Source organism: Lingula anatina, chromosome 6 (genome assembly GCF_051362555.1).
Source record: "Lingula anatina isolate TDL-2025a chromosome 6, LinAna3.0, whole genome shotgun sequence".
Taxonomy (NCBI): domain Eukaryota; kingdom Metazoa; phylum Brachiopoda; class Lingulata; order Lingulida; family Lingulidae; genus Lingula; species Lingula anatina.
The window spans coordinates 8,569,713-8,587,112 of NC_141772.1; the positions used below are offsets into that span (position 1 = coordinate 8,569,713).

Sequence of the window (17,400 nt, forward strand, 5' to 3'; positions counted from 1 at the left end):
AATGCACCCTTTTCTCTGAAATCTTTACTAAACATTATTCTTGGTTGCCTGAGTTTGATTTTACTTGATCATTTATTTTAATTTCCATCCTACCTGCATGCACTGTGTGTATTTGACACCCTCTCTTAACATTCAAGTGAACAACATGGAATAAAGAAATCAATCTGTGTTGATGCCAGCATGGATATTTTTGTGACTTTAGAAGAAAAAGAAAAAGAAAAAAAGACAGCTGAAGATTGACTCAGAATCTCTCTTCAACAAAATCTCTCTCCTTGGCAATGATTCATTGCATTTCTTCTTTGAAACATACATTTAACTAACAGTAATGTGCCATGAATTTTGTACAGCAGAAATTAATTAAGATAAGGAAAAGATCCCTATAAATGATCCCTGAGATGACAAAAAAAAATGACAATACTATTCTGAGAGCCTTCTTTTCCTTAAAGTACAACTACAAAACACTGGTATGGTTAATTTCCATCCTACCTGCATACACTGTGTGCATTTAACATCTTCTCTTAGCATTTACTTGAACAGCATAGAATAAAGAAATCAATCTGTGTTGATGCCAGCATGCATATTTTTTGTGACTTTAGAAGAAAAACAAAAACAAAAAATTAAAGAAAAAAAAACATGACAAAAGTATTTTGAGAGGTTTCTTTTCCTTAAAGTACAGCTACAAAACAAACTGGGATGTCTGTCCCAGATATAAGCACTGTTTTAGTATCATTTTCATCTAAGGAATAAAAAGTTTAAAATACACAGCAGTTATTGGAAACACAAACCTATTTTTTATAATAAGACAAATCCATCCCCTTTCACATAAAAGTACCCCCATTGTAACCCAGTAGCGTGGACAAGCAGATGTAAATTACAGATTGATTAATTTCCCCCCCATTGCAACGAATGAGTATTTACAGTGTTAGTTTCAATTGGGCTTCAAATATACCCTTTTCTACGAAATCTTTACTGGACATTATTTTTGGCAGCCTGAGTTTGATTTAACTTAATAATTTATTTTAACTTCCATCCTACCTACATCCACTATGTGTATTTGACATCTTCTCTAAATATTCACTTGAACAACATAGAATAAAGAAGTCAGTCTGGGTTGATGCCAGCATGCATATTTTATGTGACTTAAGAAGAAAAACAAAAAAGACTTTCGAAGTTGACTCAGAATTTCTCTTAAACAAAATATCATTGTTTGGCAATGATTCTGTATATCTTCTTTGAAACATACATTGTAACTTAAGCTTGTATAATATTGCTGACAACATTAATGTCATTTTTGAAAGTTTTGAGAGGAATGTATATCAGTCTGTTCAGTAAGCGGCAGTGTTAGTTACACCACTGTCTATGCCTGATGTACCTTGGATTTGATGTGGAACCATTGACCACTGCATTAATATTACTGCTAATGCACATTTTTCTGGGCACTTGCATCTTATTTGAACATATGTCCTCAGTCTTACATAAGCAAATGCCCTTAATTAGCCATTTGTCAATAAATTCAACTATTATTTATATGTGACCCATACATTTGTTTGACTTCTTTCCTCCCTGCTAGGTTGAATAATGTATTCCTTTGAATTTGATTAACCCAACCAGCACAATATGCTTCAGTTCCTCTGGTGTATATTTTTCTCTCAAATATACTGTGTAACCCTTGTGTTCAGTTAATATTAGTATTTTAGATAATAAAATTTCCTGCACATTTTTTTGGATAAAGTTTAGAAATATATTATACTATTGTTTGAATTTCATCATTAAGTATTCTTTCTCTGACATTTTTGTTCAAAATTCTGTAAGCATATTTAATTGTTTTGAAAATTAGTTAAATGTTTAAAATATATTTTAAAGGCCACAAAAGCAGTAAATGTTTCCTCCTGGCATTGCTCTTTGATAAAAACTAAGGGGGGTTAATTTCATCACATATTACTATGATCAAAAATGACTTGATGTATCAACCCATTTAGTCTATTTAGGAACAATTTACTTTTTTATTATCATCATTAGACAGGTGATATTAAAGAAGCCAAATTAAATCCTTTTCCTTCTTCAGTGTGGTGATGGCTACTATACCACCCAGCACAGCACCATGGTCTGCACTATTAGACTGCATTCCCACAGATTTTAGATCAATCTATCCCTGTGCAGAGTCTCACTAGATTACCGTCAGCTTAGCCGGCTTTAATGTCTGTCCTGCCTACTAAAAGCTGTAAGGGGGTAATTAACTTCCGTGCGCGCTTGGCTGACAGCAATTTAACCTGAACCCCCAGGGAGTTCGGTCGATCTAGATGGATCAATCTAATTCTGTGGGAATGTAGTCTTAGTCTTTAAGATAAAATTTCCTTCATATGTGTTTCTTTTTCTTTCCTCAGTGTGCTGACGGCTACTATACCACCCAGCACAGCACAGTGGTCTGCACTATATGTCCAGGAAGCTATAGTTGCCCGGACCCAGCACAGCCCCCACAGTTGTGTAAGGCTGGAGAGGTAGGACTATATTTACTAACAATATTACAAAGAACGCATTAAGAACAATGGACTAACAGATCTGTGGATCAAATATGGCGACCCACTTAAAAAGGCTGCCATTCAATCCCCGATTTAGAAACTGAAATGAGACTTGGACATAATAACGAAGGGACTGGTAATGCGGAGCAAGATCAAAAGATAATTGGCTTAGCACGAGCTCTTTGTGAAACCATGTGCATTCGGATCACGTGACCTCCTGTACAGGTAGCGAGCAAATTGGGGTTGTCCATGACTTTTTGTGTCATTTGGACAGGCAGTTGGCGATAACGTGAGGCAATCCTTTGGGTGGGTGAGAAAATTAACTTATAGAGATCAAGTATAAGTACAATTTGTTCTATCAATTTGGAAACTAAATGAGAAATTTATATGTTTGTTCATGGAGGAATTGAAAATGCCCTAGGTGGTAAAGGCAATCTTGTTTGTTGCCATAAAATGAACATTCAGAATTGTATAATTGTAGTGTAGCATACTTGTTTTTAGCTATGATCCGACAGGAAAATATTTCTAGTGTCAAAATTTTCTCTCTATGTGAGAAATTAGCCTGAGATGCAGCAATAATGGATTTTTAGGGTGATAATTAATATTTTTTACTCTCAATATCGGCTCTCGTTACAATATGGCACCACATGCACATTTGTGACACACAAAAATGCACCCGTGATGCCTTTCAATATCCCTTTATCAAAGTTGACAACACTTATGAACTGTATATATATATATGTTCATGTTACTGGCTAATGTCTGCTCAAATTTGGGGATGATAATTAATATTTTTTACTCTCAATATTGGTTCTCATTGCATTATATGGTACCACTCATGCATTTGTGACCCACAAAAACACACCCGAGGGCCTTTTAATATCCTTTTATCAAATTTGAAATCAAGACTGCTTTGAACTGTACATATATGTTTATGTTACCGGCTATTGTCTGCTTGAATTTGGGGATGTTAATTGATAATTTCTTCACTCTTGGAAAATGGCACCACATATGAATCGGCCAATACATTGTTTTAAAACCAGTTATATAACAACTCAACATAGATCATTACAATATTGAGCATGATAACAAGTGAAGAAGACAAACACCAGAACCCGTTTTTTTTTATGAGGTAACAGGAAAAATATACCGAAAAGCCCAAAATAATTTACACATGCTGATGCAAGCCTATGTGCTTGCAAATGCAAGATGGCGGCAATGCTATTCATAGCAACCACGAGAGACCACGAGAAATTGCGTTATCAATGCAAAAGAACAATAGAAGGTCATTGAGGCACAGTGCGTGCGACCTTGATTATAATCTGTTCAGGCTCCTGTGGAGCTATCAGAACAGCTTATAGGAGACAATGGGCAAATGTTCACCCAAACATAGATGTCTTCAAAGGAAGATGCCGCATTTCCAGTCCCTTCGTAATTTTGTCCACGAATGAGATTCCCCTCAGGGATTAAAGGACAATGTTCATGTAAAAATCCATTTCTCGAATTTTGAAGATACAGCACTCAATCTATACACTAGAGGTATGTTTTAATCGATCCCCGCCATTTAAAAATTATAAAAACAATCTATTAGTAGAAAAACAAGCGTTTTAGTAAACCTCACCTCAATATGCAAAAATGAAGCAACAGATCTGGGTCACGTGGTACTGTGACGACAATCACGATAAAGGTCTATGAGGCTCAACTGAGCTGCATGGTGCATACAGACGGAGAAGTTAAGGAAAGTTGTGTTGAACGGAGTTGAGGAAATTTCGTTATGCCTCGGTGTGTTGCCGTGGGATTCACCAAAATTGCAGCTCTCGTTGACAATCTTTCTTTGTCTGTGACGGTCTTCCGTGACTTACTTACTAACTTCGGTGACAATAGTTGCGATGCTCTAGATCATGGTCACCTCAGGTGGTTTAGATCATATCAAGAGCTGGTAGTCTTTCAGATTAACTGTCATCAGTTGGCAAACTTACTGATTGCTGATGCATTTTAAATGCATTGTAGTTGACCAAAAGCTCGTTTACAACAAACCTGTTAATTATGCACCGCTGCAATTCCCAAGCCAGGTAATAACAGGTATGAAACTCGTCTTGGTGGGCTTTCATATTTTTCAATATATCTCATTTATTTCATGGGGTTATTTTATTGGTATTTGTAAATGACGTTAAATATCAATACTTAAACAATTAAGTTCAAACACGGTCGCGAACATTAATTAAAGAAATTGCTCTCAGGGTATCTTGAAGCTTCCGTGGAAGAAAACGTGTTGAGGAAAAACAGGAAAAAGAGCGTTATATTAAAGAAAAAATGGGAACTGCTATAATAAAATGGTTCGTTATCCTAATTCGTTTATGCTTTGAGGATTTGTTTCTGAAGATTATTTCATCTGAAATATTCAATAATTTAAAAGATTGATTATTTTATAACTTGAAACGCAAATTCTGCGTCAGTACGCAATTTTTTTTTTTTTTTTTTTTTTTTTTTTGCAAATTTGTAAGCTTATAACACCGTGCTATAAAGATCTACTCAAGAAAAAAATTTGCTTAGGTAAAATTGAGTACGGAATGAACTGGAGACACTTGGCTTGTCATTAAGTTTACACGAAAATATGTCAGGTAACTATATACTGTCTTTGAAAGAGTAAAGATTGAAAGATAATTTTAGACAAACTTTGACGGGGGAAATACCTACAAAGAGTAATGGGCTATTTCGCCAACATCTTGTTGAAAATTTTACACTGCAATTCTATTCAAATAAGCTAAGGAACTAATTGCCAAGTTAATACTCTCATCACATAACAGGGGGGTAACCAGACCTGCAAAAATTGTACGCACATATTTAAAAAGATTACAAGCACATACAGCAAAATGTAGACTTACGCAAAACATGAAGGACAGCGTAATCATAGCAAATGTACCTCAGTCATATAGTAGCTTAATTTCCATTAATAATAAAATCATCATTTAAGTCAAAAATATTCTTGCGATTTAATAACTATTTTAATTTACCCAGAACGGTATATTTATTTCAAAGGCGGTTAACTGAAATATAGTTTTATGATTTGTTTGTGAAAATTGCCCATGTCACCTTGTTAGTTTGGAGGTCTAAGCTGGATCAAGTCCATGTTAAAATTCCTATGAAGTTGTGCAGGAAAAATTCTTCCTTTCTTTCTCTAGCTCCTCGATAAACCTGGTGTTCAGATTTTATCTAGTACCCCCAGGTCTACGGGAGCTGCGCTTTGTAACTAACACACAGGTAGATTTTTACCTGAGATAACTGGAGTAAAGCTTAGATAGAGAGTGCGTTCGATACAAGCAAGACAAATTGAATGCCATTTAACCCTCTAATTCAGAGGTAAAGGAAGTTCCAGTTAGATGGATGATTAAGATGATTGTAAAGGTAACGGGCATTGTTTACCTCAGTTTAATAAAAGTATGCAAGACGGAGTGTCAGCGGTTTAATAAAATAAATTGAATTTCACAAATAACATGGACCTCATATGCAATAATCAACATTTCCCTTAACTCATTCAAATGCAGTGTTTAATACAACTTGGGATAACCATAATGAAATGCTTGTTAAAGAAATGACTAGACGGGAAATGGTTTTACACAGCTTCACGAGGATTTAGACCCCTCGGGTAAGAGATTTGAATAAGTATAAACTTTTATCAGAAGCCAGAGAAGTCATCTTACAGGTAGACAATGCAGCTCAGTTTGACAGCTAAGCACGCTCTGTTCTCCAGTGGCTCAATTGTCGTCATTGGACCACGTGACCACGTAGCTCATTAACTCCCAGGCCAGCAAATAGGACGTTTTTTAAAGCCAAAAATTTACAAAATGAGCTTTTAATTTGTGTATTTGGATAAAGATATAGTTAGTTGGGCATGTTTTCTGAAGAATATGTTCCGTTCAGGCCATTCTGACGGCATGAAGCAAACCCTTTAAGCAACAAGCATTCAAAGGGGTCGACCATATTTGATCAGCAGATCTGTTAGTCTGCTGTCCTGAATGTGCTCAATGTCTCATTTATACTGAATTGCAAGTACATATCATTCACAAAAGTTATTTACAGTGGTCGATCCAATTCCGCAGGGACTCTCACTGAGTGCAACCAGCTTCAATGATTGACAAACTTCTTGTTACCAGTGTACTTATAAAATCAACATTTTTTCTTTAATTTAATCCATTCAAGGGCGGGGATGTGTCTTTTAGTTCAGCTGGTTGCAGAGTCCCAGGGCGCAGAGTTAGATTGACCTACTTAGACTGATATTGTCTACAGGAAATCAAAATATGTGTCCCTGTAAAAATTTTGAGTTAAGCTTTATAATAATTAATGTTTACTTACCAAGTTTAAATTATTAATGCGATTGTTATGCACTTTTAGATTTTCCTTTCATATTATTATTATTATTATTTCGACTGCCAAGGAGGTTTGTTTTTATCTTAATTATATATAGTTTGTTAATTGTTTTGTCGGTCACTGATGCTGTAGATGGCTTTTGATGAGATTTTCAGGGTAAAAAATCCTGAGCTAACAATAAAAGTAATAAGATATTGATAGGGATCTATAAGTCAACTATAAATGAGAACTGAGTTTTCTAATTGGCTGGGTTTGTGCTCTCTGATTGCTTTTCTAGTTCTTTTTTATCATTATGATTATTGTTATATCAAAGGTAGTGCTGACAGCAAACCATTTGTACCACTTTTTGCTCAAAAAACATTTGCTAAATTTACAAATAATTTTGTTAAAGGGAAGTATGAAATATCTATTAAATTGGCTTGTGCCAAAAAAATACAGTGCTTACTATATACCATGGCTTGTATAATGTAACAACCAGATAATTTACTTCAAGTGCAGACATGGGGAAACTGCCTGACAGGTCTGACTGCTTGAAATCCCAGTGGACCTACAATTTGTTTTTATCTCAGGTCTTCTGGACTGGTAATTTTTAAGTGAAAAAGTAATACATGTACGAATAATAAACTGCATGTAAGCACTGACTAACTGAAATAAAATACTTTGTCCATACCAGCACATAATTTGAAGGACCTGCGGGTTTCTTGTACAGTGTAGTGCAGATCCTCCGGACCCTCAGTGTCTCCAAAGTTTTCCCCATGTCTGCGACTATAATAAAAAAAACATCTCACATAGAAACTAGAAGCACTCAGGGAGTCCTGACTTCTTCCAAGACATTGAATATATTCAATTAATAATTAACCATTAATGAATTAATTAATGGACCCCCTTTGAAAATTGAAGTGTGCCACAAATTTGAATTTTGCAGTGAATGTGAAAAATCAAAACTAAAATCACTATAAGTTTGCGGCAGGTTTGCAAGAAGGTATTCATATTCTTACAAATTTGTTGCAAATTTGAGAGAGAATTTGAAGCAGGCCTGATATTTTGCTAAGGGTCATCACCAAAAGCTGATCACTTTTAAGTTAAAATCCATCAATAACTTTTCGAGTTAATTAGGCAGGTGACAAGCAAACAATAAATGAAAAATACGTACCGGATTGTCAGCACTGTGTGATCATACAGGACTAGAAAAATGATGAGAATCCACGTGATTAAAGGGATAATAACTCTTTGTTTCGGCCAAAAAATGAATTTTCCTGGAGTAAACAACAATTTCCCCATACTTACCAATGGTTAATGAATCCATTTTTACATTCAAAGTTATTCCCTGTTTTTTTTTCTAAAAAGTTTGGTTTTTTGTTAAAATCTCTTAAGAGATTTTAACAGAGTATAGGCATCAATGGAGGTCACGTGGTCTAAATACAAGCTTAGATATCAGAAAAAAAAAGCTATAACTGCCGTTTTTGTGGTAAAACAAAATATATTATATTTCTGTGAGTTATTCGCAATGTTTTTATTGTGAAATATAGATATCATACAAAGAGTTATTATCCCTTAAAGGTGGGCCCATCAAGGTTAATGAAATGTATGCATACACCTGCATTGTCACTAATGAAAACCAAGCAAATGAAGTGATACACAAAAGATGTTGGCATGTACCAGCACTGTCGTACAAAAACATCTTAGGCTTCGTTCACATGCAATGTCTATTTTCTAAATTCTATTTTCTATTTGCGGCATGTCTTATGATCACGGTCTGTGGCCTGAATATCCCGCGGCGTAATTACTGGCAGCGCGAGCCAGTTACTATAAGTTACTATAAGTAACTGGCTCGCGCTGCCAGTAATTACGCGGCGGGATATTCAGGGCACAGACCGTGATCATAAGACATGCCGCAAATAGAAAATAGAATTTAGAAAATAGACATTGCATGTGAACGAAGCCTATAAGTAACTGGCTCGCGCTGCCAGTAATTACGCCGCGGGATATTCAGGGCACAGACCGTGATCATAAGATAGCGCGAATAGAAAATAGAATTTAGAAAATAGACATTGCATGTGAACGAAGCCCTAGTTCTGGAGAAATTTAGAGAGAGTAAAAAACCAAAAATAGATTCTTTTGGCTTTTATTTTATTTTTTTTATTTGTTTTTATTTATTTTATTTTATTTTATTTTTTTTTTTTTTTTGTCACCACTTTCAAAAGTCTTCCATTGTTTGTGACCCCACTCTCCTCCAAATCCATGCCTGATTTTACACTAAACCCTGGAGTTCTGGATATGTTCGGTGATTTCCATTGGCTTGCTCCAGGTTATACTATGCTTTCCATCTCCTTAATTTTTTATAAATTTAATTTGATTGAAAGTAGTGTAAATGATTGTTATGATCCTTTCAGTCAAATTAATTTTTATTTTTATTATTTTTGACATTAATCAAATTGAATTTATTTTTAATTACATTTTAATAATTTTGAATTTCATTTTACATTTTATTATAAACAATTTGGCCAAATTAGAAATCATTCTCATTTAAGACCAGGTTGTTGACTCTTACATACGTAGTTACACATATTTTTGTGGAATATTATCTTGACACATTTATTTATTTTTTGTTTTCCTCCAGTACTCAGATCCTGGCTCCTCTGGTTGCTTTGTCTGTCCTCCTGGAACGGCCTATACTGGGGATGGCATATTACACTCATGCACTCGCTGTGGGGTAAGATAAGAAATGCTTATGAGCGTATTCAGAACACGATGATCTGCCGACTAACAGATCAGCTGCCTAAATATGGCCAACCCAACCCAACAATGCTGCTGATTCCTGATGGTCTCCCTACCTCCACACGCACCATTAAAGGGATTAAACTTAAGTTCCGAGGTTTAATTGCTAGGCCCCTGCAGCAGTAGCATTTGTGGAGGCTGGGAGACCATCATTGAATTAGTGGCATTGCTTTTGAAGTGGGGTTGACCATATTTAGTCTGCGGATCAGTTAGTACTCGGATCATCTTTTCTGAGTGCACCCTTTACTGGATGTTTTATCCATAGATAGTATGTGATTGACTGAGCAAACAATATGTTGGTGGCATGACATCATTATAACAACAATGCTGTTGCATTGAATTGCGGGTTTTAATTATCAAATCTGCTTGGAGAAGGAACATAATCAAATGGGGTAGATCATTCATTTTGTTTTTAGCTACTCTTTGATATCAACAGCCCTATGCAAAACGGAAAAGGGTGGGGGACATGGGCTACATGCTTTAGAATGTGCAGTGAAGTCAGCTTTAAAATGCGTGCAGAAGTGTGTGACCAAAAAATTTGTTCCTGCAACCTTACTGCATACTGTCATAAGTACAGAGCAGTGCGCAGCAAGTGTGCAAGCCACTTGGTATTTCAACAGAAGTAAATGTGCAGGAACCCCAAATGTGAATGTCCAACACATGAGCAGGAGCAGTTGTTGCTGGGAAACCTGAAATTTTGCTAAAGGAGTGTATAACCTAGGATACTGTAAGGGATTGTAGCATGATCGAGGAATAAACATATCTTGTACTTGCTAAAACTGACATTAATAATGTGCACGTGAACTTTCAACGTGTCACTGTTTACGGAGTACACAGTTATCCAACGTGTCACTGGTTGATGTATACAGTTTTCCAACGTGTTATCACTCTGTGATTGACTTATTATCATGTCAGGTGGCTCCATCTGCTTGGAGGTTTGTAAACAAGGTATCTTCCCTTACTGTTATAACACAGCTGAAGTCTTGTGAATGCAAATGTGCAGGTTTGATCATTCAGTGTAATATAGGCCCCTTGTTTTCAAATCATGTGGTACTCTCTTTTGTTTCACACCATTTTGACTGTTCAGTTAGCAAATAATTTCACATTTGTTAGTTTCACTCAAAATTAATCCAGTTTACTGGGGGGGGGGGGGCTCTGTTTAATTGTGCAACTCTCTCATTTACATGTAGTAGCCAGCACTAGTGCACCTCAAATGGTCTTTATCTGACATTTACTAGGTTCACAAATGATCTTACATGGTCTTGTTCATTAAAGGAGTGGTCTTACCCTGGACTGACTCTGCTTTTAAGATCAAAAATGGTCTTCACCTTAATGAGTGAGACTTATTAGACTGGCATCTCATTAAATGGTTGAGCAATTACCTTAATCCCTCGCAGTGGGGGAATGTTGGAGGGGACAGTTGCATATCAACTTAAACAGAAGTTAGTGTGATAATACTCCTACTCATTGATTTAGACAATTTCAGGTATACTATTACAGGTCATTAAATTGTGAATTCCTCAAAATGGAAGTGTATCACAAGCTGTGGAAGGGGTCTTGGTGTATATGTATGAGCATGCATTCATTTATTGCAGTATGGTGAACATTCCAATGGTACCCACTGCCTCACATGTCCAGTTGGTTACTACTGTCCACCTTTAAGCAAGGTCCAGCTGTGTCCACTAGGGACATATCAAGACCAGCCTGGAGAGCCGTCCTGTAAGATCTGCCCAGTTGGTCACTCGTGTCTGAATGTCTCTGTGCCACCTGTCCCCTGCACTCCAGGTTTCTACAGCCATCTTGTACAACATGACTGTGTGGTGAGTACCTTTATTATGGACACACACAGTGTCAGTACGCATACACGCACGCATGCATGCACACACACACATACACACACACCATTAAAGGTACATACGAACCGAGCATTGGTGGAGTGTGGATTCCCAGTAACTCATGCATATGTAAACCACTTCTATTAGTTTCTTGTAAGACTCAAATAAATTCGACATGCCAAGGGATAAACTGAATAGATCAATCAATCAGCCATAAAAGAGCTTTAGACTGCTCCTGTCTTTATATTTTTGGTCGAAATTTAACCTATTTTCGTGACCTACTTTTCTGCCCATTGACGTTCAGCATAGAATGCTAGCAGAAAAATGCCTTTTGGTAATTCTCTTAGTTATACTACTTGAAACTATATGCTGGTATTTGGTCAGTTTTTGTGGCAAAAAATTGACTTTGTATGCATCTTTAAAGGGATTAAATCTCAGCTCCAAGGTTTAATTGCTAGTCCCCTGCATAAAAGGGGCATGTAGAGGCAGGAAGACCAAATGGGAATAAGCGACATTCACATTGTTTTTAAGTGGGGTTGGCCATATTTAGTTGGCAGATTGGTTAGTGCATAGCTCATCTGTTCTGAATGTGCCCATTAATTGAATGTATTATAGTAGCCTGGAGAACTAGCATTAATTAAGCAAAAAACTGAAAACACATTTATACATGTACATGAACATAATCCAAATACTACACACAAAAAAAAAAAAATGTTTAGAGAAACGAGTTCACAGCTCCATAGAACTTCATCTGAGTACTAATTTTTTTTCCTTCTATTTCTAGCCATGTGAGCCTGGGTATTATAGCACAGTAGCAGCAGGGTTATGCAGTGAGTGCCCTGGTGGTCACTCCTGTTATGATGGTGCCAACTACACAACACCCACACCCTGTAAGATGGGTACCTTCAGCCCAGCAGGCGTGTCTACATGCAGTGTGTGCGTGCCAGGTTGGTTTCCTTAGTTCAAGACGCGTTTACATTTGGTTTAAATTGGACCTGTTTTGTCGCTAAGCAAAATATGGGTCTAGGTTTAATTTGATATCACTGTTCCTCTAGTCATTTGGAAAATTAAGTATTTTAAAATCTGGTTAATGGAATTGTTTGTAATTCATAGACTCTATTGATGTGAGATTTAGGCAGTACTTAATATTTATTTTGTATTTAAGGAATACATGTACATCATCAGCATTTTATAATTCATAGTGTATGTTATTATTCATCCAGTTGTTATTTTAAACAATTAAGGAATGGAAAATTAAATAACATACTTGATTCTGATTTACAGATGATACATGTATGAATTTGCTGTCTGTCATTTCTCTAATGAAAATTTTCTATAGGACATCCTATAAGACTCTATGGGACTCTAGAGGAATCCTTTAGGACTATATGAGACACCATAGGAATTTTTACTGACATTCTACAAGATTCCTTTCTAGGGTATATGTCCAATAAAACTGAACAGGATTTTGGGCCAATTTCCTACAGGACGTCATGCAGGACCATATGGGAAATAATTTTTATTAGGGATGACTACAGTGACAATACATTCCCTTTCTTGAAGAAGTCTATGGAACATGGACAAAATGTTACAGCTCATACCACCTGTGTATCTGTGTCCAGTATGGCATTTAATTTTCCATTTCATAATTATTCCTAACATTATTGTCAGAAAAAAAATTCAAAAGATATCTCAAAACCTCATGTTTTTACTGAAAATATGAAAACTTATACATGACCTTGTTTTTATGATGTATTCTAGGTTCCTACAGTCCTATAGGAGGGATGTCTTGTTCACCATGTCCAGTTGGGCATTACTGCCTTGACCCGGTGGTACCCAAACCATGTGGTTTAGGCAGTTACAGTGTGGGGGGAACTGTAAGTAGGCAAGAGGTGGATTTGAACCACATGCTAGATGTATTCTTATAAGTAGGACACAAGCTGTTGAGGCAGAGTCATACGACATTGTTTTCTCACATGAAGACGTTATGTCTGACTCAGATTTTGTAAAAATTTAAACTTGATCGAAGAATGGCTATATTGTCATTTGACAAGGAAAGATTTTAAATTGCCTTAATATGGATACAGGAATAACTGTTTTATCTGTGCCTGCATATTGCCAATTTTGCTGTCTAGTTTCTTTTTTTATTTATTTAGTAAATTGATTCGGCTTTAGTCATTCAGCAATTTAACAAAAAAGAAAATGACCAGAAGTTAGATTATCGAATTTCTCTTCTTTTATGGCAATCTTAGAGGCAGTATAACAGTTTTATCCTTCATAATCTAATCCTGTATTAAATATGATATAATTGAAAATAAATAATAATTTCCTAGTGGTGAGAAGATTTTTTTCCACTATAACTTAAGAATACTGACTGTACTTGGTTCCAGGTATTGCAGTGTATCACATGCCCATCAGGTTTTGAGTGCAGCAACCCAGCGGCCCACCCAATACCTTGCCAATTTGGTACCTACTCTGAGGCCAATGCCACAGCTTGTACTATCTGCCCTGGGGGGTTCTCTTGTGTAGACCCCAGGGATCCCCCACAGCTTTGTGAGGAAGGGTACTACAGTTTAGAGGTAATGATTTGCATGTCTTTCTTTCTCTCATATGTTAGAAGTCTGGCACGCCTACTGATGCTGCTAAATGATAATTATAATTAATTACCCATTACAGCTTCAGTAGGCGTGCCAGACATCAGAGCCACTTAAAGGGATAATAACTCTTCGTTTCGGCCAAAAAATGAATTTTCCTGGAGTAAACAATAATTTTCCCATTCTAACCAATGGTTAATGAATCCATTTTTACATTCAAAGTTAGTCCCTGTTTTTTTTCTAAAAAGTTTGGTTTTTTGTTAAAATCTCTTAAGAGATTTTAACAGAGTATAGGCATCAGTGGAGGGCACGTGGTCTGAAGACAAGATCAGATATCAGAATAATAACTATAACTGCTGTTTTTGTGGTAAAACAGAATATATTATATTTCTATGAGTTATTCACAATGTTTTTATAGTGAAATATAGATCTCATACGAAGAGTTATTATCCCTTTAAGCTGAGTGCAATTTAGCGAGAAACCCCTCGGAGATGGGTCGATTCTGCTTGATCGATCTAGGTATGGGAATGGGGTCTAATACACCATTTGTGTATACATATACATTCAGGGTGATGGTCAGTGCAGACAGTGTCCAGCTGGCTACTCTTGTTCCCTGGACGGCACCGAGACAGCCTGTGACCTGGGCTACTACAGCCGGGCGGGGGACTTCAACTGCACCCTGTGTCCAGCGGGTTCCCAGTGTCCATCTCCTGATGTGGCCCCCATTGAGTGTGACGCTGGTCAGCACACAAATGGTCAAGATGGCCAGACGTCCTGTGCAGATTGCTTGGCTGGTCAGTCTTGCTATAATACAAGGTAAAAAAGGTGGATGGGAGGGGGTGTTTAAAGTTTTTGTGTAGTATTGTAGCTGGTGGTACGTACATAGAAGGGTGCTTAACCTCTCTAGTACTCCTTAAATATTGCTGCTAAGTATTTTTACTTCATGTGCTTTCTTTTGTTTAAAAGTGTATAAGATACAATGAAAAAAAAATGAAAAAAGGTGGCTGCATTTTAAATGTGTTTAGTAAGTAATTGATTTATAAAATTTCTTGATGAAATTAATTTGTTGAAGGCAAGACACAATTAAAAAATCATTTGATGGAAGTGTTTGTTGTAACTGGAATCAAAGTAACTTTTAGATGGAAAAAAAAGCCTTATTCTTACATGTATTGTATAGCTGTTTGACATTTAATGGATGATGCTGTGCTTAATCCTTTTTGTTTTTGTTTAAATTTTTCTCTTTTTTAACATGTAAATAAAAAATGTCTTACTGAATTATTATTTTCTAAGTTGTATTTACAATTGAAACTAACATTAATTTTTCTTAAAGTTAATAATGTATCAAAAGTTCCCAGATTTTTTTATTTCTTATTTTTCAAGTTTGTATTGATCTAAAATTCAAAGATCTGTTACTTCAGGCTGCCCCCAGTCCAGTGTAGTAGTGGCCAATACAGTGGTCCTAGGTCCACTACATGTATGACCTGTCCAGCAGGCTACAGTTGTGCCACCACTGTGTCCAGTCCCCTGCCTTGTCCACTTGGGACTTACTCCATTGGTGGTCAGACGGCTTGTACCTCCTGCCCGGCTGGCAGTGCCTGTCCATCTGCCACCAATGTGTCCAGTATTTACATCTGTCCAGTTGGTGGGTTGTTCTGGCTCCATTATAGATAACTTGAGAACTAAATATATTTTAGTTATGATTTGTGTTATTTTTTTGTTTTTTCACATCAAGCAATGAGCTATATCTCACTGCTTCAAATAAAGCATTTTTACTGGACCTTTTAAGAATTTAAAAATGACCACAAGACAAATTCTCACACATCATTAGCCTCAAATGATGTCATTCAGCACTGAAAGTCTTAATTATTTAAGGCTATCTCTGATGTTTTCTATTTGTAGTAGTAATGGTACTTGTATAGTTATAGTGCAGTATTATACATAGTACAGGTATTAGTAGCATATTCTTAACGTTGTGTAATTTTTTCAGGCACCTACTCACTACCTGACAGCCCTGACTGTACAGTCTGTCCATCAGGGAACTATTGTCCATCCATCACAGAGGATACGGTACTGGACTGTCCATCTGGAACCTTCAGCCATTCTGGTCAAGCCGTGTGCATGTTATGTCCAGCAGGATGGCAGTGTCCAGTGCCAGACGGAACACAGAACTCTGAGTGTGTACCTGGGTTCTTTTCTATAGGTATGAGCTTTTGAGGGAAGATAGGTGAAGATGTGAAGAATTTTGAAAATCTGTTGTCAGGAGGCATTGAATTTATCACATAAATTTAAGAAAAATTGGCCTTTGGGGTGCATGTATCTGGTTAATCAAAATGGAAATACAAGTAAAACTGTTAAATCAAATCATTTAAATAAATCTGTCAAATCAAAATTAAAAAACTGTCATTTTGAACATTTTCTGCCTATGGTAAGAAAATGTGGCAACAGATGTTTCCTGGCTGTCAAGCTGCGTTTACCAATCATACATTCTGTGCCTAAAATAGATTTGTGGTCATCATAAAAGTCTTCATTTTTTCTTGCCTTTTAAACAGCACTTAAAATTAGAAGGCCGTGCATGATATGTTACCATTTTAATTGCTTGATTCAGAATGTTTGGGTCTTATATGAAATGCTTATTTTGAAGCAATTTTGATTTTTTTTCCCAATCAAAAAAAATAAAAAAACTATGTTGTTAGATGGGTTTGTTAGATGGGAAAAACTTAAAACTTAAAAAATAAACCCTGCATAGACCTTAGTGTTTTTGTTTTTATATATGGTCTTAAATTGCCCATGCTGTAGATTTGATGTTTCCACACCCTAAATAAAGATGAGGAAAAAAAACACCAACTGATCTCAAGTTAAGCTGCTACACAATTCTAAAATCATGTTTTAAAAAAAGAATAATTTCATCAATTGCACTGTTTACAGGGAGTCTCAGCTAGTTAAACTACATAAAAATTTTGTTTGAATTAACTTTCTATTTCTAGGTAACCAAACAGCATGTACTCAATGCCCAGCTGGTTTTGCCTGTCCAAGTACAACGTCCAATCAAACCTTCTCCTGTCATCCTGGTACTTATGCTGTTGCTGGTTCTACCAGTTGTACCCTATGTATCCCAGGCTATGAGTGCCCCCGTGTGGACAGCGCAGAGAGATTACCGTGTAACTTGGGGTTCTTCAGCATAGGCTCTCAGGCTGAGTGTGATGCTTGCCCTGCTGGCTACGCTTGTGATTCTTCATTAAACAGGTAAGTGACACCGGAAAGAAAACTGCAAAACTGAGTTAAACTTTTTTACTTGTAATAAAAGCT

The 17,400-nt window shown here is 36.4% G+C and overlaps 1 protein-coding gene across 1 annotated transcript in view; it reads left to right on the forward strand.

Annotated features, from left to right (window-relative positions):
* The window catches only part of LOC106170637 (uncharacterized), a 48,441-nt gene that overhangs the window by 29,378 nt on the left and 1,663 nt on the right, over positions 1-17,400 (forward strand). Inside the window, exons 22-31 of the mRNA XM_087015133.1 lie at positions 2,385-2,498; positions 9,508-9,600; positions 11,261-11,485; positions 12,285-12,447; positions 13,262-13,377; positions 13,891-14,079; positions 14,663-14,910; positions 15,513-15,736; positions 16,082-16,294; positions 17,079-17,337. Coding sequence (XP_086871259.1) covers positions 2,385-2,498; positions 9,508-9,600; positions 11,261-11,485; positions 12,285-12,447; positions 13,262-13,377; positions 13,891-14,079; positions 14,663-14,910; positions 15,513-15,736; positions 16,082-16,294; positions 17,079-17,337 — 1,844 coding nt within the window. The remainder of the gene's footprint in view (positions 1-2,384; positions 2,499-9,507; positions 9,601-11,260; positions 11,486-12,284; positions 12,448-13,261; positions 13,378-13,890; positions 14,080-14,662; positions 14,911-15,512; positions 15,737-16,081; positions 16,295-17,078; positions 17,338-17,400) is intronic.